At 43.8% G+C, this 26,265-nt stretch overlaps 4 protein-coding genes across 14 annotated transcripts; 3 read left to right on the forward strand and 1 right to left on the reverse strand.

Moving 5' to 3' along the window:
- Positions 1-649: 649 nt before the first annotated feature.
- Positions 650-1,997, forward strand: LOC139029122 (guanine nucleotide-binding protein subunit alpha-13). Its single transcript, XM_070448243.1, has 2 exons — positions 650-814; positions 1,671-1,997. Exons 1-2 carry the CDS (start codon positions 686-688, stop codon positions 1,905-1,907), a joined length of 366 nt encoding a protein of 121 aa, XP_070304344.1. The 5' UTR covers positions 650-685; the 3' UTR covers positions 1,908-1,997.
- Positions 1,998-10,248: 8,251 nt separating this feature from the next.
- Positions 10,249-14,253, forward strand: si:dkey-21c1.4 (uncharacterized). 3 transcript variants are annotated; one of them, XM_070448245.1, is made up of 5 exons: positions 10,249-10,623; positions 10,964-12,280; positions 12,452-12,553; positions 13,239-13,355; positions 13,449-14,253. In XM_070448245.1, exons 2-5 carry the CDS (start codon positions 10,969-10,971, stop codon positions 13,475-13,477), a joined length of 1,560 nt encoding a protein of 519 aa, XP_070304346.1. In that variant the 5' UTR covers positions 10,249-10,623; positions 10,964-10,968; the 3' UTR covers positions 13,478-14,253. The 3 variants fall into 3 exon arrangements, with proteins under 3 accessions (XP_070304346.1, XP_070304347.1, XP_070304348.1); XM_070448246.1 differs by having other exon boundaries at positions 10,967-12,280; XM_070448247.1 differs by lacking the exon at positions 12,452-12,553.
- Positions 14,170-23,134, reverse strand: LOC111978617 (BRD4-interacting chromatin-remodeling complex-associated protein-like). Of its 9 annotated transcripts, none has more exons than XM_024008778.2 (13): positions 23,049-23,131; positions 20,677-20,730; positions 20,290-20,335; positions 20,059-20,128; positions 19,870-19,935; positions 18,101-19,291; positions 17,957-17,993; positions 17,814-17,863; positions 17,686-17,735; positions 17,282-17,427; positions 17,110-17,204; positions 16,907-17,009; positions 14,170-16,806 (listed from the first exon to the last, which is right to left on the reverse strand). In XM_024008778.2, exons 2-13 carry the CDS (start codon positions 20,702-20,704, stop codon positions 16,334-16,336), a joined length of 2,355 nt encoding a protein of 784 aa, XP_023864546.1. In that variant the 5' UTR covers positions 20,705-20,730; positions 23,049-23,131; the 3' UTR covers positions 14,170-16,333. The 9 variants fall into 9 exon arrangements, with proteins under 9 accessions (XP_023864546.1, XP_023864541.1, XP_023864542.1 ...); XM_024008773.2 differs by having other exon boundaries at positions 20,290-20,382; XM_024008774.2 differs by having other exon boundaries at positions 20,290-20,382; positions 20,677-20,725; positions 23,049-23,100.
- Positions 23,123-25,791, forward strand: LOC111978619 (tubulin-specific chaperone C). Its single transcript, XM_024008783.2, has 2 exons — positions 23,123-24,754; positions 24,892-25,791. The coding sequence occupies exons 1-2, from the start codon at positions 24,176-24,178 to the stop codon at positions 25,357-25,359; spliced, it is 1,047 nt and encodes a 348-aa protein (XP_023864551.1). The 5' UTR covers positions 23,123-24,175; the 3' UTR covers positions 25,360-25,791.
- The last annotated feature ends 474 nt before the right edge of the window (positions 25,792-26,265 follow it).

Below are 26,265 nucleotides of genomic sequence, written 5' to 3' on the forward strand. Positions count from 1 at the left end.
CCCACGGTATTGATAAACGCCCCTCAAGCACCAGCCGATCTAGGGATGTTTGCCCGACGCAGTCAACACTGACAGCGTTTATGCCCTACGAGCAAACATCGAAAAGACAAAGACATCACAAATGCTATTATGCATTGCATTGCTAAGAAGATTAGCACAGTCGAAAAGGAAGGTYTCATGAGGCTTATCAATGTAATTGACGCCAGGTACGTAAACATGGAACAATGTTCCTTCAAGTATCATTTCTTGTGTAGCTCACATAATAAATAAATAAAAAATACCTTTTATTTAACTTGGCAAGTCAGTTAAGAACAACTTCTTATTTACAATGACGGGCTATCGGGGAACAGTGGGCTAACTGATTTGTTCAGGGGTAGAACGACAGATCTTTACCTTGTCAGYTCGRGGATTCGATCTAGCAACCTTTCGGTTACTAGTCCAACGCTCTAACCACGGTTTGTTCAGGCATTCTTGAGTTTAAAGCAGATATGCACCTTTTAAACATCATCTGATTAATATCGTGATAATTATCGTTATCGAATGAAAAAAAATATATATCTCGTGATAATTGATTTGCCATATCGCCCAGCCCTACTCACCACACACTCCCTTTGTTTCTCTCACCCACACTCCCTTTGTTTCTCTCACCCACACTCCCTAATGTATTTATTTTTTCAAGGTCTTGATGGAGGACCGACAGACCAACCGTCTGAGAGAGTCATTGAACATCTTTGAGACGATAGTCAACAACCGGGTTTTCATCGCCGTCTCCATCATCCTCTTCCTCAACAAGACTGACCTCCTGGAGGAGAAGGTCAGTAACATCACAATCACACCAAACACTAGGAAGCAGGGTTCACACTCAAAGTAGGCTCTATTCGCTTTTCAGAGATAAATGTGTTGTAATTGAGGCCACACCAACCTTCAGATTCTACTAGGGCTGACCCCAATTAGTCAACTGGTTCATTGTTTGGTCGATAGGCTGTTGGTTRACTAAGATTTTCACTTATTCACTCTTGGCATTCTCTCAACCAGCTTCWTGAGGTAGTCACCTGGAATGCATTTCAATTAACAGGTGTGCCTTGTTAATTTGTGGAATTTCTTTCCTCAATGCGTTTGAGCCAATCAGTTGATATTTATTAAAGTGTACATACAAATGGCTTATAGAACAGGTTGTTCGCAAATTATATTATACAAATGTTATATTTTGCTTTTCAATAAAACCTGACATGTTGGTATAAGAACATGGTTCTACTTTATTTTATTAGAACTTTACAGGCTAATTTCTATTCTGTTAAAATGAATTACAATCTAAATGTGATTTTGAGCACCATGGGTGGATGCAGATCGATGTCCGGTAAATTTCTCATGTCCAGTAAATGTAGATCTTGCCGGTTACGTTGTCCTGTGCCACATTTTCCTAACGAAAACCCCACCTTACACATTGAATAAGGGACTGGCACTGACCTGTATATACTTGCATGCKCATGTTTCTTCAACTTATATTGTACGTCTTGTGTGYTTTTATTCTATTTTCTATTATCTATCTACATTATTATCAACCCTGCATTGTGGGAAAGAGCTCTCAGTAAAGAATTTCACTAATGTTTTACACCTGATGTATCCTGTGCACGTGRCGAATAAACTTTGTGTTGATCTGTTCCCGGCAGGTCTCGAACATTTCGCTGAAGAAATACTTTCCAGAGTACACGGGGCTGGACCACAGCCTGCCGGACGTCCAGAAGTTCCTAGTGGACTGTTTCCGGGGGAAGAGAAGAGATGCGACACAGAAGCCTCTGTACCACCACTTCACCACGGCCATCAACACGGAGAACATCCGCCTGGTGTTCCGAGATGTCAAGGATACCATCCTCCACGAAAACCTCAAACAGCTTATGCTCCAGTGACCTATGACCACTAGAGAGGACCTGAGAGGAACCAGCCTCAGAGAGAACCCCAGAGAGGACCTCTTCTCCCGCCTAAAATAATACCTGATTGAGGACTGCTCTCACCTTCAAAAGAGGACCGGATTGAGGACACCAGTGCCTTGGGGAGGACCTTGATGTTCCACTTTTGTTGTTTCAATGGTTTTATTTGGTTTTTACTGCACTGTGTTGAGTGGATGGTCTATAGACTGCTCTGAGGTAAGTTTGACCTTCTAGGAGCCAGGGACATGATTGAACGCTGGATAATAAGCAACTGTCCTTGGATCAGTTTTGAATCCTGCCATGCTGTCATAGCCCCGCTCCTGTACACTGATCTGAGAMCTGTGTGACTGACAGAAACCACAACGCGTTCATACAACAACGTCTTAATAACCCTTAATCACTGTGTGTGTGTCCTGCGCTATCTGTGTATACCTGTCTTGGCATTAGCTATCATGTAATCAATCATGTCCTTTATAGTCAATACATTTTAATGTGTGTATACAGTTTACAAATTTCTACCTTTCTATTCCCAGGTAGTTGTCATTTAATTCTGCTGTAAGGACACAAGACACACACTTGGCCGGTTATCTAGTATTGTTATCTCAGGGTTGGATGGAGGTACCTCTACAAAGGATGTCATTATTGTGTTATTATTGTGTTATTATTGTGTTAAACAGTCTGTCCATAGGGCTGTAGTCTGTCTATACCCTCAAGTTCACATCTGGACCTTCACTGCTTTTAGACTTGTATTCTTCCTCCTCTAATCAGGGACTGATTTTAGACCTGCGACACCACGTGGGTGCAATTCATTATCAGGTAGAACAGAAAACCAGCAGCACTCCGTACCTCGTAGGGTCAGAGTTGAAAACTCCCGGTCTATAGTGTATATCCCAGGTTGAAGCTTTAGATTTTTTGTTAAATGTCTTCCTGTGAGAACCTGTTCTGGGATGTATTCACTAAGCATGAAGCGGAAGACAACAGGCTGAAACAGGGATGTACTATCTGAACTTGTCCAATAAGAAACGYTTGTTTACTTTTTCCATTGCGCAATGTTTTGAAACATTATTCTACAGTGTGCCCTAACGGACCAGAAAAGCAGAGGGGGCATGTCTCAGATCCTGGGCTACAGTACTTTAATTTGGGGCGCAACGTTACAGAACTTTCAGGCAGATTCGTATGCGTGTTAATTTCTGTCTGAACTTTCTACAATGTTTTACCCCCCACRGAACGTGGCCCAGGTTACCACGACAAGTTAAAGGTACCGCCTCCTCCTTCCCTTCCCATTGGTGGCCTTGTAAAGGGACTTGCGTTGTGTTGGTCAGTGAGGTTGTCTGTCTAATGGATGTGATCATGTTTATAGTTGTACAGACTGACTCAAATGTATCTTAGTTTAAAATCATGACAGATTAGTTTGTTTGTTTCCGGTCCGTACTGTAACCTGTTGTTGATGACCATAGTGTGTGTATAGGTATGCCGACACTGTAAGATACGCCGCCACATAGTGCTGAAAGACAGCTAGAGACTGACTCCAGATTAGCGTTTGAACGTTTCTCTCCTGCCAAGTCACACTGTGCCTTTYCTATGACTGTATAAAGATTGACTGTCCTAGTTTCTCTAGCTACGGAGATTACGTGTCTGTCTTTCCACTGTGCCTCGCTCTGACCTTGTACAGACTGACACCTGGGCCCAGATTCACAAAACCTTTTAAGAAGACATTTCTTAAGTGCCATTTTTTTCCCTTACCTTTATACGTATTAAAATTTGCTATTCCTCAATAAGGTTATTGCAAATGTTCTTAAATTTCTACCTAAGAAAATAGTTAAAAATAAATTAGATTCTTGAAAATAAAGTAATTGGATTTCTTCTTGTAATTCCAAGATGGCTATAGTAAACCCTTGTCTTAAACTCATGGAAGTGAGAAAATAAGCTAATGAAAGCAATTGAACATGTTTATTGACTCTACTGAAACTTTCAGTTGGAGTTATTGTTTTAAATCCAATAAAACATTTTAGACCAGTAATCTCTGTAAGAAATATGCTAACATGATTGCCCTTGCTAGCTAGCTCGGTTGCCTAGCGACAATCATTTTAGGAAGATAGTTAAGAAGTCCGTAAGAAAATCGTGAATTATGAAACATTTGAGGAATTGCATTTTGAGTTCTTAAGCTTCTTAAAAATAAATAAGTTCATAAGTTTTTGCATAACTTTTGTAAAACTGTGCCCTGATGCCTTAGTTGTAATATAAAACGGTTTACTTCCATGTGTAAATGGTTCAACAACAACAAAAAATCACTGTTTCACGGTTGGCCTTGTCAATGAACATAAGTTTCTTTCTGTAACAATCTGCATTCTTTTTTTTTATGCCACTAATTTTTACAATAAACGACTTTTCTAATAGTGTGAATTGTCATTCATTCAGCCCATAGACTATAAAACAGCAGTTTGAGTCTGGACCAGTGTGCACCCCAGTGTGCACATTTTTTTTCTCCCGCTCAACACTAGCACACATGATTCAACTATCCAAGGGCCTGACAATTACAGATAGTTGACAATAATTTGAGGAACCCTGGTATAAAGTTTTACATCAGAGAGTAAGAGGCAAAGCGACAGGAATAAGTGTTTGGACCATAGCCTAAGGCWGKATTCCAAACACTTAAAAGACACACTATCCCCTCAACCCTCAAATTAAGGGGACATTTCTGATGACGAGTATACACTTGCAGGGCGAGGGAGGAAGGGTTGATTTTTAAATGGACCGCCCTTGTCTGTAAATTCGTCACTCGTTCATCCCGCGATGATTGTGTTTGCAGCCACCGGTAGCTTGTGGGTGCTTCATATGCGCTACAGTCAATTATGATTGCATGTCTACTTATATTAACTATTTAACTAATATATGCATACTGTATGAGAGCTAGAAAATTAATTAGCTTACTAATGTTAGCCTGCCTAGCTACTTCTGAAGAAGGAAAATGTTTTATTTCTACAATTTCCAAAAGCTAACCAAACAAAAATATCATTACTTTTATGAGATGTTTGTGCATTAGTAGCACAATTTAACTTATTTACATTTGTTTTTACTTACACTTGTATGTTGACTCCATATTGACATTGAGGTTTTAAGTTTTGGCTGACTTTTTTAAATGTATTTATTTATTTAACCTTTACCTAGGCAAGTCAGTTAAGAACAAATAYGTATTTACAATGACTGCCAACCAAAAAGCAAAAGGCCTCCTGCGGGGATGGGGGCTGGGTTTAAAAAATAAAAAATATATATTAATATAGGACAAAACACACATCACGACGAGAAAACACAATGTTACATAAAGAGAGACCTAAGACAACATAGCAACACAACATGGTACAAACATTATTGGGCACAAAAGGCAAGAAGGTAGAGACAATACATCACGCAAAGCAGCCACCACTGTCAGTAAGAGTGTCCGTGATTGAGTCTTTGAGATAAAACTGTCCAGTCTTAGCGGATGTACAGTCATCGCAAATTGAATTATGAGGCGTTTCAGGCCCGAAGTAAACACAATTGTATTTATTTTTATTTCACCTTTTTTTAACCAGGTAGGCTAGTTGAGAACAAGTTCTCATTTACAACTGCGGCCTGGCCAAGATAAAGCAAAGCAGTTCGACACATACAACAACACAGAGTTACACATGGAATAAACAAACATACAGTCAATAATACAGTAGAAAATGTCTATATACAGTGTGTGCAAATGAGGTAGGATAAGGGAGGTAAGGCAATAAATAGGCCATGGTGGCAAAGTAATTACAATATAGCAATTAAACACTGGAATGGTAGATGTGCAGAAGATGAATGTGCAAGTAGAGATACTGGGGTGCAAAGGAGAGAGATAAATAAATACAGTATGTGGATGAGGTAGTTGGATGGGCTATTTACAGATGGGCTATGTACAGGTGCAGTGATCTGTGAGCTGCTCTGACAGCTGGTGCTTAAAGCTAGTGAGGGAGATATGAGTCTCCAGCTTCAGTGATTTTTGCAGTTCGTTCCAGTCATTGGCAGCAGAGAACTGGAAGGAAAGGCAGCCAAAGGAGGAATTGGCTTTGGGGGTGACCAGTGAAATATACCTGCTGGAGCGGGTGCTACGGATGGGTGCTGCTATGGTGACCAGTGAGCTGAGGTAAGTCGGGGCTTTACCTAGCAGAGACTTGTAGATGACCTGGGGCCAGTGGGTTTGGCGGCGAGTATGAAGCGAGGGCTAGATAACGAGAGCGTACAGGTCGCAGTGGTGGGTAGTATATGGGGCTTTGGTGACAAACRGATGGCACTGTGATAGACTGCATCCAATTTGTTGAGTAGAGTGTTGGAGGCTATTTTGTAAATGACATCGCCAAAGTCGAGGATCAGTAGGATAATCAGTTTTACGAGGGTATGTTTGGCAGCATGAGTGAAGGATGCTTTGTTGCAAAATAGAAGGCGATTCTAGATTTAATTTTGGATTGGAGATGCTTAATGTGAGTCTGGAAGGAGAGTTTACAGTCTAACCAGACACCTAGGTATTTGTAGTTGTCCACATATTGTAAGTCAGAACCGTCCAGAGTAGTGATGCTGGACGGGCGGGCAGGTGCGGGCAGCGATCGGTTGAATAGCATGCATTTAGTTTTACTTGCATTTAAGAGCAGTTGGAGGCCACGGAAGGAGAGTTGTATGGCATTGAAACTCGTCTGGAGGTTAGTTAACACAGTGTCCAAAGAAGGGCCAGAGGTATATAGAATGGTGTCGTCTGCGTAGAGGTGGATCAGAGAATCACCAGCAGCAAGAGCGACATCATTGATGTATACAGAGATGAGAGTCGGCCCGAGAATTGAACCCTGTGGCACCCCCATAGAGACTGCCAGAGGTCCGGCCAACAGGCCCTCCGATTTGACACACTGAACCCTATCAGAAAAGTAGTTGGTGAACCAGGCGAGGCAATMATTTTGAGAAACCAAGGCTGTCGAATCTGCCGACAAGAATGTGGTGATTGACAGAGTCGAAAGCCTTGGCCAGGTCGATGAATACGGCTGCACAGTAATGTCTCTTATCGACGGCGGTTATGATATCGTTTAGGACCTTGAGCGTGGCTGAGGTGCACCCATGACCAGCTCCGAAACCAGATTGCATAGCGGAGAAGGTACGGTGGGATTCGAAATGGTCGGTAATCTGTTTGTTAACTTGGCTTTCGAAGATCTTAGAAAGGMAGTGTAGTATAGATATAGGTCTATAGCAGTTTGGGTCTAGAGTGTCTCCCCCTTTAAAGAGGGGGATGACTGCGGCAGCTTTCCAATCTTTGGGAATCTCAGACAATACGAAAGAGAGGTTGAACAGGCTAGTAATAGTTGTTGCAACAATTTTGGCAGATAATTTTAGAAAGAGAGGGTCCAGATTGTCTAGCCCGGCTGATTTGTAGGGGTCCAGATTTTGCMGCTCTTTCAGAACATCAGCCATCTGGATTTGGGTGAAGGAGAAATGGGGGAGGCTTGGGCGAGTTGCTGTGGGGGGGTACAGGGCTGTTGATCGGGGTAGGGGTAGCCAGGTGGAAAGCATGGCCAGCTGTAGAAAAATGCTTATTGAMATTCTCAATTATAGTGGATTTATCGGTGGTGACAGTGTTTCCTAGCCTCAGTGCAGTGGGCAGCTGGGAGGAGGTGCTCTTATTGTCCATGGACTTTACAATGTCCCAGAACTTTTTTGAGTTTGTGCTACAGGATGAACATTTCTGCTTGAAAAAGCTAGCCTTAGCTTTCCCAACTGCCTGTGTATATTGGTTCCTAACCTCCTTGAAAAATTGTACTCGCAAACTCCATTAAAAACTGAGGGCTGAGGGGCTTACGTTGCAAACTTCCCTTGCTTGGCTAATCAWTTGGTCCGACAACAAATATGTCCGCGGGGATTCCCCCAAGGRCTGAGGGCTGTCTACTTTGAGTTTTAAACTCAACCTTATTTTCAGTAGCTAGGTTTCCATCCAGTAGAGCCCCACAGTGGAGGTGTCATAATACCCATAAAGCATAGCGGTCAAACAGGGAAATGGTTCCAATCGTTTTWCTACCAATTTTTCCCATRGGGAATTTTCGAAACACTTAAAATAAGGGCTGTGTTTCATCTAGGCTTACCCTGGYGCGACGTTTTGATAACCATGTAAATTTATCTTGGACAAGGTGACTTATCGATATATTCTGCTCTATTTACTCTGATTGCAAAGATGCTAATTAGCGTCAAAGTAGACTAAATGCAAAACTACAAATCCCTGCATGTCATCTCTAGCTGACGCCTTTGCTAACAGGTATTGTGTCCATTTAAAACGTGCACAAGACAGTTACATTACATTACATTTAAGTCATTTAGCAGACGCTCTTATCCAGAGCGACTTACAAATTGGGTTCGCAACAGTTCGCAGAATTGTCCATTTAAAGAATGTTACCAATTTATTCATTATTACATTTAGCAAATATATTAATAAGTAACCTTGTCTTAGACAGATTTACAGTTATCAAAACTTCACGCTAGGGTAAGCTTACACGAAACAGCCTTTATTTTAAGTATTCCTACAATTMTAAAATCCCTTATGGGGGGCAAATTAATAGTGGGAAAAACGATTGGAGCCATTTCCCTGTTTGATCACTATGTTTTATTAGTATTATGACTCATACCGTGGTACTCTATAGGCAGATTTTCATGCAAATGTTAAAATCCACATAAAAACAATATGCGCATTTTCCCACCAGAGATGTGTTTCCATCGCATTGACTGATAAAAAAAAACTGCGTGATGACGTTGTGCAWTTTGCGGTTAAATTCCCATGTAGCGAATAAAAAATACAAATTGAATGGGTTTCCATCGCATTTTCAACTGGGGTTTTCTCACAAAATAAATGTGCGTTATATACGAACAYTGGTATTGACACGTGCAGGCTAGCCAACAGTTTGCAGTTACAGGTCTAATGACAGTATTATAATAGCCAGAAGAGCAAGATCATTTGTATTTGRMAAACGGCAGCCAAGCATCGATGATCATGTCACCAGAATAAGAAGATCCTCGGTATTTATTGGAAAGCAGTTTCAAACTCATCACCTTRCACTTTCACCGCCCTGTGAAGTTCATAATTTATTTAATCTGTAGCCRAATAAACKGTATGCTTTCACGACGAGTTGTTGTGGGAGAGCCATACAATGTCATCAAATGACTCCAAATTTACTTCGATATGATAGTTATATTAATATTTGCGCATAAAAGCGTTCACACCGACATTTCTCGCATAATTAATTTTACCGACACAAAAAGATCCCACCTTGTCTAGCGTATTTTCTTTAGTCGATATATTGAAAGTTTACTGACAAATCTTCTGTTTCCATCAGGCCTGTCATGACATGTTTTATCCTACGTGCTTTACTCGCCTTAAACAGATAATCTATGGTTCCAGTCTCTCTGTTCAGGCTGGAACTGTAGCAAATATGTTTATAAGTAACCCAAGATAGATCACAGCCTCTCGTTTTCAATGGGAACAATGAGTCAGAGTTGGCAGAACAAGCACGAGCTAGCGAGATCCTATTGGCGCGTTCTAGCGTTATTTGCATATTTCCGTTAGGGAACGCCCACTCCGTATTGCGCGTGTGCAATATTTATTTTATTTTTAACCTTTATTTAACTAGGCAAGTCAGTTAAGAACAAATTATTATTTACAATGACGGCCTACCCCGGCCAAACCCTAAACCGGACAGCGCTGGGCCAATTGTTCGCCGMCCTATGTGACTCCCAATCACGGCCGGTGGTGATACATCCTGGAATCGAACCCGGGTCTGTAGTGATGCCTCTAGCACTGAGATGCAGTGCCTTAGACCGCTGCCCACTCGGGAGCCCCTAACTCAATTCTCCCTTGCACTCATTCTAAACAACGCAATTTTTGGAAGCTTTGCCAAAGTGTAAAGTCTACAAAACTGTATTGAGATCAAATGTTTCATAGATGAGAATATTTGCAGAATGTCCCACAAAATCCATATCGTTCCTTCTTTCTCCAGGAAAAAAAATCTAACAAAACGCGAACGAGCATTGCTTCGCATACACGCGAGAAAAGTGGACTTGCTGTCATTCACTACCGTGCATTCTAATTGCAGCGAGTACACGCTCGTTCGCGTTTCATTTGATTTGACCTTCCCACTGCCGGCCACTGGGCTTCCGCTTACTACCATATTTGGTAGGGAGTTTAAACGCCAAGCGGATGTTTCACATTTATACATCCGGTGAAATKTCTGTCTCATTGTTCATCTGTGGGTGTAGCTTCCACTAGGGGTCAGCAAAGATCTATTTTTCAACTACCACGCCCACTTTCTCTAGACTACGAGATACATTGTTTCGTTTTTACCGTTACAATTCTAACCAATTGCTGTATCGGATAACGAGTGCAATAACAGTTCGTTTAGAGAGAGTAATATCAGACACTTCTAAAGCTTTATTTGTGCTGAAAATATTTYCGATGTGGAATTATCTAGCTAATTTTCTCAGGCGTTTACTTGTGCTACCCAAGGGGTCTTTKCCAAAAGTATTTAGCAGACAAAAATGTTATGGTTGAAACAACTTGTGCACACAATGTTCCACGCGTACAGTAAAATGGCACCAGTTTACATTTCGTCAAGAAGAAGATAAGCATTAGAAGCGGCGCTGGTTTCGTTCTAGCAATCAACAAACGGCAAGTCAAATTGATTCTACCACTCAAGACTCATGTCATGCGGGTTATGTAAGCCAATATGGCATTTCCCATTGTCAGGAGCACGACTTTGGCTATGCAGACTAGAAAAGCYTAATAATGGTCATCAAACTCATTAACCCATTTGATTGAGAGAAAAGTAATGCATGTATTACATATTAATGTATAGATTATGTAGAGTTTTTCTCTAAGATATTAAAGCTAGAAAGTTATTGGTTGTAAGAGACAACATTCTGAAAATAATTTCATCCTTTGTCAAACTCTGTCAGACCATAATAACAACWTAATATTTACATAATCTATAATCCTCTCTCTTTTCCAGCAGTGATGTCGTCCTCCAGTGAAACATGCCCGTTCTGTGGGAAAAACTTCAAGAGATTGAACAGCCACCTTCCCAGATGCAAGATGGCTCCGGTCGCCACAACCACACAAAGCTCGCAGACCCTCCCTGGCCCAGCTGACCTCATCCGAGACAAGAACAGCAAGAAGAGATCTTCATCGGCGTCTTCTTCATCACCATCAACAACCTCTACTAAGAGTAAGAAGACATCATCTTCATCACCATCAACAACCTCTACTAAGAGTAAGAAGACATCATCTTCATCACCATCAACAACCTCTACTAAGAGTAAGAAGACATCATCTTCATCACCATCAACAACCTCTACTAAGAGTAAGAAGACATCATCTTCGTCTCCATCACCAGCGTCATCACCATTGGCAAGTACAACCAAGAGTAAGAAATCATCATCATTGACAACTACTAAAAACAATAAGAAGACACCATCACCTTCCTCCTCATTGTCATCAACAACAACTTCAAAGAAAAGGCAGAAGCTCCTTGATGAGACTTTCATTCTCTCCAAGGACAGTCTGGCAAAAGATACAGCCAATATCCACACAAAACCCAAAGCGATAGCCAAACTCAAAGCAGTCCCTGCCACAGCCCCAGTCCCTGCCACAGCCCCAGTCCCTGCCACAGCCCCAGTCCCTGCCACAGCCCCAGTCCCTGCCACAGCCCCAGTCCCTGCCACAGCCCCAGTGAGCACTAAAGCCAAAGCTGCCTCTAAGAAGAAGGTTTCACTGAGGGAACAGATTGAACTATCCGCTCAGACAGCCAGAGCTGCTGCCACACTATCCCAGGAACCTTTACCAGGGGCACAGAGTGAAGAAAGACCCTTCTGGAAGGAGGTGGAGATGGGGAGCAGTAGGGAGAAGGTGGGGAGCAGTARGGAGRAGGTGGGRGGAGAAGAGAAGCTGCAGAGGTCAGGCAGTGGTCAGCCCAGACCCAGCATCCAGTACCACACCACCATCAAACCTGACCGGCTGTACAGCAAGACAATCGCACTGGACCATAACCCAACCATAACCTCCGACCTCAATAAAGACGGTCTACGCAGCAAGACRAGCAACAGGGGACCACTCACGGTCAACCACGTTTCAACAGTACTGGACCGTGTTCAGACCACAACCGCTGATCGTAACAAAGACTATCTGTATAACAAGACCAGAAGACTGCTCACGGTAGAACTCGGTCAAACCTCCGTGAGGACAGAGTCAGCAACAGCCAATCAGAGCRTGACAAGGGAGAAAGCGCCATTCGACACCAGGAAGTATGGCACTGAGCAGAGGATCATGGGTCTGTAGTGTTTATCTGGTCCTACTGTATTATGGCTGGCTAATCCATTAACCATTGACATCCCTACTCCCTGTAGAGGAGACCAGCACTAACTAACTGGTTAACCATAGACATCCCTACTCCCTGAAGATGATGAGACCAGCACTGATTGACTGGCATGTTGTGTTGTAGGTAAACTGTCTCTAGGGGAGGTGAGGCTGAAGGAACTGCCTTGCTGGATCGCTACCAGAGCTCCCCGCAACCCCAGAAATGGAGTACAGGCCCTGAACAGCGGTAGAAGACACCCTACACCAGGGATCATCAACTAGATTCAGCTATAGGACGATTGTTTTTCATTGAGCGGATGGTCAGGGGGCCGGAACATAGTTACAAATCATTTATAGACTGCAAATTGACCGCAAGAAGCCCAAACAGATATAATATTTGACAAAAACATAATCATTTTAAACCTTGCTTACATTTGTATACGATCACATACACTGAGTATACAAAACATTAAGAAGTTACCAGCTACTAAGTTGCTTTGAAAATAGTGGAAACAACTACACTTTGTACACTGAGTGTACAAAGCATTAGGAACACCTGCTCTTTCCATGACATAGACTGACCAGATGAATCCAGGTGATATTGATGTCACTTATTAAATCCACTTCAATCAGTGTAGATAAAGGGGAGGAGACGGGTTAAAGATGGATGTTTAAGCCTTGAGACAATTGAGACATGGATTGTGTATGTGTGCCATTGAGGGTGAAAGGGCAAGACAAGATTTAAGCGCCTTTGAACGGCATATGGTAGTAGTTTATTTTGTATTTTTAAATGTTTTTTTTATCAGAAAACTTGGGGGTGCCAAATAAAACGCCAGTAGGGGAACCCTGCGCCACACACACACACAGTGAATCTATTCGGTTATCCCATGATATCTCTTTTAGGTCCATCTACCATCTCTCTCTTTCTCTAGGATGGCAGTGGTACTACAGGAGGTATATAGATGTGAGGAAAGGTGGAGTGGGAGGAGTGGCCATGCTGCTAGCAGGATACTGCATCCTGGGCTACACCTGGCACTACCCGCACATCAGTAAGTGTGTATGTGTGACTTCAATCTTCAGAAAATTGACTTGACTTTCTTTATTTTTCTATGTTTACAGACTTGTGTGTTTTCCCTCAATAGAGCATGACCGCTGGAGGAAGTACCACTGAGCCCTGCTGAGCGCCAGCGGTAGGGGTCAAACTAAGGGGAAACCTCTCACTCGGGGAGCACGCCCCTAGTGGTGTGGTGGAGAAACATTTTCCAACAGGAGACATATTTGATGGGCTGCAGCTATGGCGAAAAACRCTTTGGCTTTATACATATATTCTTCTGTGTGAAAGGAGATGTATACAGAAGCAACACTGAGGTGCCGAGGGAAATGGTCTCATTTCAGTTTGACGTTTAATTTCTTGTAAACCTTGTGTAYAACTTAAGTATTTATGTCGCATTTGCTGTTGTTTTGTTAACTGTTTATGAAAGGGAAGGATCTCTCAATGTTACAGCACTTCTGCTTCTAGGACAAGTTCAAATGAATTGTGTTCTCTAAACTAGTGAGAACAGCGTCAAAGCAAGTTCAGCTACTCCTAAAAGACTCCCAGACAGTCCAGCAAGTGTCACTGTTGGACTGTTTTTGTTTAAACTGACACTGTACTAATGTGTGTAGCATGCCCACCCAATCAATGCCTCAAATGATTGAATGTGAAGTCATGACCAGCCATGAGACAAACTTGCCCAAGTATAGTAATACTATAATAACAAGTATTRCAGTGTGTGTGCTTGCAGTATTTAACTGACTGTGAAGGTTTAACCAATACTACATGTTTGAGAAAGGTTAAGTTTCAAATTAATCAGGCTATGCCCATTTATGATTGTATTCAAAATGAATTTATTGTTGACTTTTCTCTTTCTGTTGTAGTGAACACAAACTAAAAATGAACAACTGACAGTATTTGTAACGATTTCTCTTGGAACACTTCATAGCCAACAGAATACAAAAAAAAAACTTTTACATTCTTTTTCTTTACAAAAAAGTATAAATATTGTTTCATTTTTATATATATATATAGATATATATATAAAAACTATACAAATCATGTACAGAGTGAGACAAACAAAAGTAAACAGTGAAAATGGGGGTAATGAAGTAAAAATGTGTCACTCCTTGGCAGAAAGAGCCTAGTATATCAACCTTAGGCACTCCTGTGTGAAACGACTGTTCGCCATCAACTACACTACTTTTGCTCCACGCCACATAAGCTTGTCAAAAGTAGTGCACTATMACAGGCATAGGGTGTAATTTGAGACATGGGGGTGGTCAGGACCAGGGCTGAAATACAGAGGGTTGACGAGACAAACTGTAAAACAGACAGCTGTGTTCTCTCTCTAAAGCCTTCAGTCTGTCCATTCGGTCAATTTATGAGCATAGACACTCCCCTCTCTCTCCTGTTGATTGGGGTATAATTGTTGGGAGGGACAGGAGGATTGAGTGAAGTGATCCATAGAATGGAGGAGAGGAAAGTTAAGTGGGCGAAGTAATGAGTAACATTCGTCCAGCGTACGTACGCAGAGACATACACATACAACCCATGACCTTCCAGGGTCATTAAATCTCACGACGGTTACAGTGGTTGCACTGGGACACACATCCCTAACAACACAAATAGTGATTTATAAAAAATGAAACAAAAAGATAAACACGTCGAAACATTTCTCCCTCAATCTGAGGAGTTAGCTCCCCCCAACACCAATACACTCTGACGAGAGTGAATGTGTGTGAGTGCAGAGGGGCGTCACATACCTTTAAGGTACAAAAGAAAAATGCCAAATAAGAAAATGACAAAACTGACAGAAAACCAAAAGCTGCTTGTTTAGTCGTTATATAGACACAGAGTGTGAGTGAGTCTCTCTGGCTTGACTTTACCATGAAGACTGAAGTAGAAAACACAAAAATASCTATATTTGTTGTAGTTTTCCAAACCATCAATTACTACTGTATTTTATGTGTAGGTGTGTAATGTCAGGTCTAAAAAGGACATTTCTTACAAGGCTTCTTCATGTAAACATTTCAAGGACAACGTAGAATTTCTCAGGCACAGAATCATCATCTTCCTCCTCCCTGAACTTCRGCATTGTGGGACGTAGCCTAACATTGGGGTTCAGGAATTTTTGTATAGAGGTCAATGAGAGAGGGTGTCGAATTTGGTCAACAAAAAATGTACTTGCTCATTTGCTACATGAGGCTTATTTGATCAAATAGAAGTTTTGCAACGGTTCGGTTGTTAAAAATGCACTGATATAAGTGGACACACGTGGCATTAATATCTGAGTTGTACCTGTTGTCATAGAGATACTGTATATAGAGGACTCATCGTGGATATAACTTGTTTTAAAGTGGCCATTGGGGCTTCCACCAATTTAAAGTAGCCAACTCGGTGGGGATTCCTATTGAGTTGGAAGCAATCGGCCAATGAAGAAGAAAATGTACTACTTTAAAATGGAAATAGCCTCAATGGTGCTGCCCATGCTGTCACAGACGCTATGATGGCACAGATACAGAGATGAKTCGTCCATCTATCTCTATAGCCTGTTAATCACACACGTATCTGCCCTCTCATTGGCTAAAATAGTCCTACCTGATCTCGCCACCTCCCACCTGCCTTCCATCTTAGAGGACATGTATTTCCATTGTTAGAGCAGTCAATCGACTATTTTGTCAATATAATAGACAATCTTTGCATCCTCTCCCCACTCACACCCAACAGGATATGATGTCACAAAGATCATGACCCCTGGCTGTCCTACAGTAAACATAATACTGTAACCATAGAAATACAATCTAGATTATATTTCTATGGCTGTAACTAACTCAGAGCTGGTTGAAAAGGACTGACAATGGGAGAGTAAAATAAGAAAATAAACAATAACAAACATGTAGCCCCAAGAATGAGCCGGCGGGGCAAAGGATGGGAGGATGAGAGAGATGGAGAGATAGAATGGTGGCACGTCCGTCTGTCAAATCTGTCTGTCTAACATTCTAGAATGCTGTTGACGGCTGCCTCTAGAACCGAGTCTGTGTCGGGCGGGGTGGGAGGGAGGGGTAGGGGGGCCTGGGGGTGAGAGGACAGGTGAGACAGGTGCTGAGTCTGTTCCGTCCCTGTCGACACTGCCGCTGTGGCCGTAGCAGCCACGTTTCCAAGGTGATAGTTGCTGTTGTTGTTGTTGTTGCTACAAGCAGCTTTGTTTCCATAGTTGCTATGTTGAGTCCTCTTCAGGTCAATGATACTCTTATAAGAGTCTATTCCTCCTCCCCCACTACCTCCCCCCGGGTCTCCATAGCCTGACTGGGGGTCTGTCCTGTAAGGGGGGTCTGTGGTCACCCCCCTCACTGACTGTCTATGGCCATGGCTGGACGAGGGGGAGGAGAGAGGGTCCAAGGGGAGGCAGGGGGGAGAGAGGGGAGACGGCTTCACCGCACAACAGAAATCTTCCAAGAAGCCATCTATGGAGGGAGAGAGAGAGAGGGAGAAAGAGACATGATGAAAAATAATGGTCCACACCTTATGAATGATCCACATTCCTGCCATTTCCCTCCTCCTCACCTGGGTCAACCAGTATCATACGTTTGTCCTGTGTCAGGTTCTGGCGTTCCTCTTGGTTAAAGGTCCTGTCAATCATCACCATCTCTGAGGAGGGACTGGAGCGCTGCAGGAAAAGAGGGAATTAGCAACATCCTTACAATTTTTAAGATAAACAAGTATTTGTGTGTATGTGCTTATGTCCGTGTGTGTGTGCGTGTCCTCACCTCAGCCTCCACCATCAGCAGTCGTCTGTATTTGTTGATCATAACCTGGGTTCTCTTCAACACCTGAGTCGCCATTGTCTCAAACTCATCATCCACTGGTACAGACAGAACACAGTGTCACACACACACACACACACACACACACACACACGGTGTAGGGGAGGTTTCTGACCTTGAGAAAACTCTTCCTTGTTGGGCGGAGCACCGTGGAACATGTGGTAGGGGAGGAGTCTGTGCAGTGCGTCATCCAATGAGGTGAAGCGGGTGATGTCAGGTGACAGAACCCCTGAACGATCCATCGTCAACTGATGTAGCATCCTGTAGACATACACATTGTACACTTGTCACATACAATCAGTATATATGCATATGTGGATATACACACACACACATCTATACCACTGGAGGCTGCTGAGGGGAGGACGGCTCATAGTAATGGCTGGAATGGAGTGAATGGAATGGTATCAAACTTATGTTTTTCATGTGTTTGATATTATTCCATTCCAGCCATTACTACGAACCGTCCTCCCCTCAGCAGCCTCCACTGATTTATACGCACAAACATAGATTACTTACATTGCTCCTCTGGTGAGCTGCTGAGGGGCCGGCCTCTTCTGAGCGCTGACCTACAAGAGACACGTCATTTTCATCATCACGCACACAAACTAACACACAAACACACACGTGTGCAACACGTAGACTACCTGTGTGTTTAGCAGGGAGTCTTGGCTCATGGAGGTCATTGTTTTCACAGCTAGGAGACAAAAAAGGAAATAGGAGTCAGGAGAGGGGTTTCTATATGTCTGTAACTACACACAGACACACAAACTCATATACAAACACAAACCTTTGTTTCCAAGGAGGTTGACAAGCTGTGTCTGAGCCTGTGACAGGAAGTGGAGAAGAAAACAACAAAATATATTATAGAAACGAATACAGAGGGTAATATTTGAGAGCGAGAGAACGAGGGGTAGAGAGTTGTAGTTAGTACCTGTGAGTATTCCTCGTCCTGTGTGGCAGTACCAGTACCAGAGAGAGACATGGGGGAGAGGGAGCTGCTGTTCTGAGTCACTACGAGGCGCTGCACTGGGCTGCACGACACCTGACCCCGAACCCCTGTGGTCGCTGTGCCAACCAGCGTCAGACACCCCTGATTTGATGCCGCCTGGATGGGGGCAGGGCTAGTACCAGGAAAAGTMTGCCATTTTTGGGTCATGGCTCCTCCTAATCCCACCTGACTGCCTCCCACCTGGATCAGCTGACCACCCGCCGTCGCCGTGAAGTTCTGCCCGGTGACAAGCTGCACTGTGTTCTGATTGGCTACCATGGTTGATTGGGAWGGGTCTGAGGAGCCATTGTGGTGGACCAGGTACTGCCCTGGGGCCAGGTTGGCCTGGGCTTGTTGTCCCTGGTTCTGCTGCCCCAGTGGAGAGTGGACCAGGATGGAGCCGTTAGCTGTGTAGTGTCCCTGGGCCGCAGTATTAACCATGGTGGTGGTTGTGGTCTGGAGTCCCAGGCTGTAGACTGTCTGAGCCCCAGCTTGAAGGGGTTTTGGCTGGATAGGTCTGACCAGGGCCTGGGTGCCCCCTGGTCCTCTCTGGATGATGATGTTCTGCAGGGGGATATTTTTAAAGGGCAAGCCCACCTGGTTCACCTGGCCCGTTTGGGAGGAGGCGGCGAACACCTGCCCCCCTGCTGCTACTCCCCCCATCACCCCCCCAATCTCCCCACCCTGCCGGAGGAGGATCTGTTGGACACCACCACCTCCGAAGGACCCCAACACCTGGATGTGCCCCCCTGCCTGGCCGTTGGGCAGCTGGGACACCTGGGATACGCCCTGGAGGAACTGACCACTGGGAAACGCTGCTGTCGCCGTGGTGACCCCGCCGCTGTACCCCCCCGAGACCAGCTGGGCGGGGAATGGGGAGGGGGCCGGAGGGGGAGGTGGTTGGGAGTCTAGCATGGCCTCCTGTTCCAGAGTCTGTTCAGTGATGTCTGCCTCCATGAGAGACTTCTGCAGGATGTCAAAGTGCTGATCCTCTCCTCCTCCAAGATCCATTCCTCCTGGAGAGGCTCCTCCCCCCAGCTCATCCTCGATGAACGATAGGCTGCTGGAAAGCTGGAGGCCAGCCCCCGCTGAATCCTCAAACTCGCTATCTTTGAGGCCGGAGTTAGAGCCAGCCTGAGAGAGAGAAAAAAATAAAACACTTTATAACTATAATTGATACTCAAGGTGCTTTACATAGTAGTGGGAAGTTCACCTTATCCACCGTCAGTGTCTAGCACCCACCTGGGTGATGCACGCMGACCATTTTTGTGCCAGAACACTCAGCACACATCAGCTATCAGGTGGTGAGGAGTGATATATGCAAATTAGGAGGAGGATTAGGTGGCCAGGTTGGKAATTTATCCATTACACCAGGGTTAACACCCCTACTCTTATGATAAGTGCCATGGGATTTTTATGACCACAGAAAGTCAGGACACCCGTTTAATGTCCCATTGAAAAGACTGCACGATAGGCAGGGCAAAGTCCCCTTCACTGCCCTGGGATCTCCCTAGACCAGAGGGAACAGTACCCCATACACCACTCCAGCAGCATCTGGTCTCCCATCCAGGGACCGACCAGGACTGACGCTGYTTAGCTTTAGAGGCAAGCCAGCAGCGGGATGCAGGGTGGTATGTTGCTGGCAACTATGCAGGCTCCGTCGGTATATAAACCCACTGGCAGCAGGTAAGGAAAGGTTTACTACGACTCACAGTGTTACTAGTGAAGAAGGTTCCAGCAGAGCCGTACGCTGCGTTCGTCACATCATCCTCCTCAATCTGAAGGAGAAAACACACTGTCACTTCACCTGTATCACAAAGCAGCCTGCTAACTTTATTAAATATTATGTTAGCTGAAATGGCCATGGATGACCTAGTAGACCAGAGGGGGGAAACACTCACAGACTTGTTGGTGGAGCCGTGGAGGTAGTCATTCAATGCCTGCACATCTCTGAAGGAGAGAGGGAGGGAGCTTGAGTGAGAGACAATCTGAATTAATTTTTTTTAATGCAATTTAGTTAACATTTGTAGCCCCTGGGAAACATACTTCTCTGTTCCACCTGCCATTATGAATGCCTTAGTGTTAGATATGTTATAGACTATGTTTGTGATTTAAGTGTCAGATAGATTTACCCTATAATATCCAGAAGACGGCGATCGTCCTCATCATCCATGACACCTGGGAGAGGAGAGGTGAAAGCAGAGAGGGACGAGGTGAGAGGAGAGCTGGATGAGAGCAGAGAGAAGGATGATGTGAGAAAAATTATGTGTAATGGAAGGAAGGATAAGTGGAAAATATTCTATTAAGGCTTTTAACTGTATACATTCTGTAACTATGCTAAAAAGCTCAAATGCAATATAAGAGTTTTTATTCAAACCCCTGTTACTACTCTAGATTGCGGCAACAATTCTTATGAATGCTTATGAGCACTAAAGAGCAATGCAGAAACATTGACAGTGGGCCAATACAGAGGAAGTGGTGTGTGGTGACAGTTGGTAATGACGCAATAAAACACTCACAGCTTTCTGACAGCGAGCATGGAATCATTAATTAACCACCCTTTATTTTCTGTGCTGGAGTGGAAGGGAGCAGGGTGAGAGATACAGGAAAGAGAGAGCGAGGTTAAGAGAACAGTACGTACAGTATTGCCCCTATCCCTCCACCTAGTATCCAGATTCCCTGAGAGTAATAATATATGACATTATAGCAGACGCTCTTATCCAAAGCGATTTACAGTCGTATGCATACAACCCACTATTCTGGCGTTGCAAGCACCATGCTCTACAGCAGACCGCGAGTGACGCTCCCGAACCCTACCCTTCTCCTGCACATTGGTCGTCTCTCCTGTCACCTCCCATAGAATGAAGATGGCCATCGGTGTAAATAACTCCACCCTGTTCAATTTCAAGGTTGTCTGGGAGTTGAACGTTTAGAAAGCATTTAAATTTGTTCTATAGCCAACATTCCACATAACTAACTCCTATGATGTTGACCTTGTAACATGGCGGAAGGGGCCATAGAACAGTGAATAGCAATAGTATCATACTATTCTCAAGGGCGAAACTGTTATTTGGTTAATTCATAGAGCTGCAATGCCAGGGTTAAACAAGGTGGGGCTTTGAAAAATGGATTGCCAGTGTAGGGGGCCTAATATACTGTGATGTGTCCCAATTATAGACTTCTTTTTTTACTTATTTGTATCGTTCATTCGACGTCATGTCGAATTACAAATCTGATACATTGTGTCAAATCAGTGATTGTAGCCTCGTACTCCCGTGTCAGTCTGGAAAAATGTAGCARGTCTGAAACAAAATGGCGACTCCGCCACCATCTTTATTTGAGAAAGAAAAGCCTGATGAGACTCAAAGCAATGCGACAAAGTCTYAGCTACAATTGAGTAGTTCAATGTAGGGAATTACACGACTATGGTTAATCAGATCTAACTGGCCGTTTTGAAATTGCGAAACTAGTTGTATTTTAACCAGACRTGTGGCATACGCAGATAAGCGTGGCACTTTATATGCAGTTTTCCACACCCCAAAAAGGAAACAAAACAATACATTTTACTTCACAAATTAAACCGATACACGCGCTCTTGGATGGTCCCTTCAAGTCTTGTTAGTTAACGAAACGCTAGTTGAAAATAATCTGATGGCGTCGTAGTATATACGTTGGCTACGCGACTAGCTAACCTTAGCTAGCTTTATAAATGTCCCTCTGCCCATTTCACTGGTTATTTTATGCAATAGTGGCGAGTTAGCACCACTAAACATTGCATTTGTACGTGTCAAATAACGTTAACTGTCCAAATTCACACGYAGTGACAAAAAGCCCTGTCATTTGGCTTTGAAATATCAAAGATTTGACTAGATAAATTTGACCGAATGTGGGAAAACAAGCGGCTAGCTAGAACGTTGTCAGCTAGCTGGCCAATAAATGCAAAAGAAACACAAAATATAGCATTTCCTCTCCCCCCCTACAACTCGCCCAGTGGTCGGAGTAGGCGTATAAGAAGAGATAGCTAAACCAGCTCATCCGAAGAATAGTCGAAACATTTTGCTCCAATTGAATTTCGACATCGCAATAACACCCTCCCAAATCTTAGCATTGTGCTGAGTCGAACCGCTAGCTAACGACAGTCGTGGCACAGCGCTCAATCTTTGGCGTCGTTAAGAAAGCCAGTTAATGTACAGCTTGCTATTTTTATGTCCAAAAATAGACTGAATCGACGGGCAATGAATCGCATTCGAGCACAAAAAGCCTGTCCTTCCAGCCTCTAGCTGACGTGCTCTTTCTCTGTTGGGGTAGACTAAGGCTACCACTTGTCTTCTACGGTATTTAGCTCATCTGCCAGCATGCAAAACGTCACATTTCTCTCGATTTGCTGAACAGACGTATTTCAATCGTGGAATTTACTAGAGCGCGGAGTCTTCCATCAAGCAGCTCTTGGGGCTACTTATTTGACCGATTATTTTTTTTACTGGTAAACATCGGCCTGTTCTAGGTTAGCTCCGTTGTCGCCTATTTAGAATCGTCGGACAGAATTCGTTGACACGGCTAACGGACTAAACAGCGTCGAGACRTAAATATTTATTTCGATTAGCATAACATAAAGACGACTGAAAGAAGGCAAACCCTTACTCCTGTCTCACTCTTCTTGAAACCCAATATCTCCATTTGGCAACTTTTAATTTGCTCCCCCCTCCTTCTCCTCCTCCTCCTTCTTCTCCCTCTCCCACTCATATTTTTCTCACTGTCCCTGTTCTGTCTCAGATAGATTTCTCTCCACTCTCACTCTCTTCCCTCCCCGAAGGAAAGGAGGAAGGAGGTTGTGTGTGTTTTTCCTTGAAATTTTATCACAAAATTATAATACACTCAAAGGGAAACTCACCGTCATGAAAAAGCAGTGCCTTGTCAACGGGGTTTCCTCGCCATCACAGCACGGGTAGTCGGGGTAGTGCCGCTCCAGCAGAAGGCAGCAACATCAGAGCATTCTACAGATAGCATTGCAATATTCCATARTACTCACATAGTACAACCAAATAATTACTAAACTATAAATACTGAAAAACGATGTTCTACCATTCATTATAAAAACATTTTTTACTTAACAGATACTTAAATTCTCCCATATGAATAGGAAATTGTTTTACTGTACACTTGGCTACTATGAACGGTAGGGGGCCACTAATAGATGCCACACCTTGATGTGGCTGCTTAAGTAATTGAGGAGGTTTGACTGCACATTGTGACTACAAAGAGATCATCAAAACGAGGGCGTTATCCCACTCATATACCCTCCAGGGGCATATAGGAGGGCGGTAAAATCTTTAATAAGTAATCCTATTCATAGTGCTGCTCTGTACACCATGTTTCAATCAGAGATTGGGGTCAACTACATATACTGCAATTCAATCTATTGTGGTGAGAATTCATGTAGGCCTATTTTATTCCATATAATATAGACCCATTTCATTTATTGCATAAAACAGTTACAGCTGTCTCCTTTGGAAGAGTACAGTTATTCCTCCCTGCAGAATAATAAARAGTTACTGTATATGAAAGTGARGTGTGTGTGACATTGAGGAATCAATACACCCTTCTACATCTACTGTGAAGGTGGCCCCTGATATACTCTTTTACTATTCTGAGATTCGTTTTATATTCGCCTAGATTTAAAACCCAGGAATCCTTCCATTTGTTTTCGCAGTAGGGCACGATAGAACATTGGAATCATTATAGATGGATATTTGTTATGGGTTGCAGAAACACTCGTGTATGAACGAACCTGTGTGGTCTGGCTGACACCAGCCCTCGTGGGCACTGGGGACTTTTGGTTCGCGCGTCAACCAGTCTAGGTGAGAGTGGGGAGAACGTAGTAAACGCCGTTCCATAACCCACCAATTAAGTGACAGTATAGCCACAAGAGGGGAGGGATTTATCCAATGAGAAGGCCGTTTGTTACGAAGCGACATTATCTCTTCCGCATTTGCCGATACAAACAACATAAACGAGAATATGGATGTGGAGAGTGGTATTTGTCAGGGAAACGGAGACTCTGGTCCGAGTGAGTTCGGCGTGAAGATCCCCGAGAGGATGCTGAAACGGGAACAGGATAGGCTCGAGGACGTGGAGAGAAAGAAAGAGGTGAAAAAGAGCCAGTCTGTCACGGAGGAGAAGAGTGGGTTCTTCACCGCGACGTTCGGCAGCGAAAGGGCGGCTATCGAGAAGTTACTGGCTGGTTGCTCGGGGGCTACTGACCGTGTCCTGGCCACCAACACCTTGGAGGAGGTGACTACTAAAACACAACAGCTCCAGAAGTTTCTAAACGACAGCATGGTGTTTTTACCGCAGTACGAGCTGAGACAGGCACAGGTGGCGCTCCAGAAACTACAGAACTCTCTGGCCGAGAAGAGAGATGAGATTCTCCCCAAGAAGAAGTTCGCCTTTAGGTCGCGTGCAGCAAATACACCCAAAGTAGATCCACCTGTCGCGGACCCAATGTCACCTGTAACGCCTAAGGATTCTAGCCGAACTAAAGTGGACGGAGCCATAAGCCCCCCAGAGCAGTGCGGCTTCTCCCACTTCGAGTCCCAGGTAAAAGTCCCTAACATAACAAGATTCATTAAATCATTTCTTATGAGAATGCTTGTCTCTAGTCAATTGTGCTGTAGATTCTACTCTTTGAAGGTATGTAGTTTAAATGTCTGATGACCACTGTTTGTTTTTGGCAGGTGCTGACCAAGACAGGGGAGGAGATCAAACAACAGGATGTTCTCCTGACCCACCTGACCAATTGCAAGGTCAGACTCCTGGGYTCCCCCAGCACCGTCCACATCAAACACGTCCAGAACTGTGAGATCTTCTCTGGGCCGGTCTCCAGCTCTGTATTCGTCGACCACTGCACCGGCAGCACCCTCTCCTTCCCCTGCCAGCAGCTACGGACTCACCACACTACTGACACACAGGTCTATCTGCACGTCACTAGCCGTGCCATCATAGAAGACTGTCAAGGGGTGTGCTTYGCCCCCTTTGCCTGGTCCTACCCGGGTCTGGACCAGGACTTTAAGGTGTCTGGTCTGGACCGGGAGAGGAACAACTGGAACCAGGTGGATGATTTTAACTGGCTAGCCATAGGGACCCAATCACCTAACTGGTGTGTCATCCCAGAAGCTGAGAGAAGAACTGAATGGGACTCCTAGAGACATAAATAAAGAGCCTGTCAATCAAACAAATGAATAGTGTTTTCTTATTTTCTAGAATTTATGTAGTTGACTTTGCAACAACAACAACAATCACTCAGTCCTGATGGTGACAAAGCCTTATGTGACTAATGCTGATGGGTTGTTTCATAATGTCCTGACAGGAGTGTGTGTKKTTACGCATTGCTGCTTTCTCACTACCCTACTCTGAGCAGTACAATTAGAACGTTAACCACAGGTAATGTCACTAACACAGTTTGTTACACGTTCATTTAATCAGAAAGGACCACCTTAGTCCTTTWAAAAAATATAATAGCCACACCATGTTTTCAAAACCCATTTCTTTCACTGTTCTCTCATCTGTGGAAGTGGTCTTGGTGAGTGTTAGTAAAGATGTAAATAAAGGGTTTGGTTGACAAACCAATAAATCTGTCAGTTTGTCTTTAATGGTACATTAAATATTTTACTGAAAAGTTTGCGGTGGTTTTCCTGGATGCATATTAAGCCTAGTTCTGGACTAAAAAGCAAGTTCAATAGGGAATCTCCATTGAATGTGTTTTTTAGTCTAGGACCGGGCCTAATCTGTGTATGGGAAACCGCCCCTAACTGTTTCTTCTCTATTCCACATCCTGTCCCCACTTTTACCATGAGAAAGCTGACATGTATTAGAGGTTATTATCATACTGTACCAGTGACAGTGCTGATCTCTGCCCTCAGCTACTCTAACACCATTATGCTCCTCTGGTTTCTCATAAGTTCTGCCAACTTCTGAAGATGTCATATCAGGTCTGCTGGCCTGTTGTGTGTCCCTGTGCAGCTCACATGTGCACCTGCCATCATGTAGTTGATTGAATGCACTGACACTCACATAACCACACACATCTCCCTTCTTTTATATAGTGTACA

The sequence above is a fragment of the Salvelinus sp. IW2-2015 genome, linkage group LG18 (assembly GCF_002910315.2).
Source record: "Salvelinus sp. IW2-2015 linkage group LG18, ASM291031v2, whole genome shotgun sequence".
In the NCBI taxonomy this organism is placed as follows: Eukaryota; Metazoa; Chordata; class Actinopteri; order Salmoniformes; family Salmonidae; genus Salvelinus; species Salvelinus sp. IW2-2015.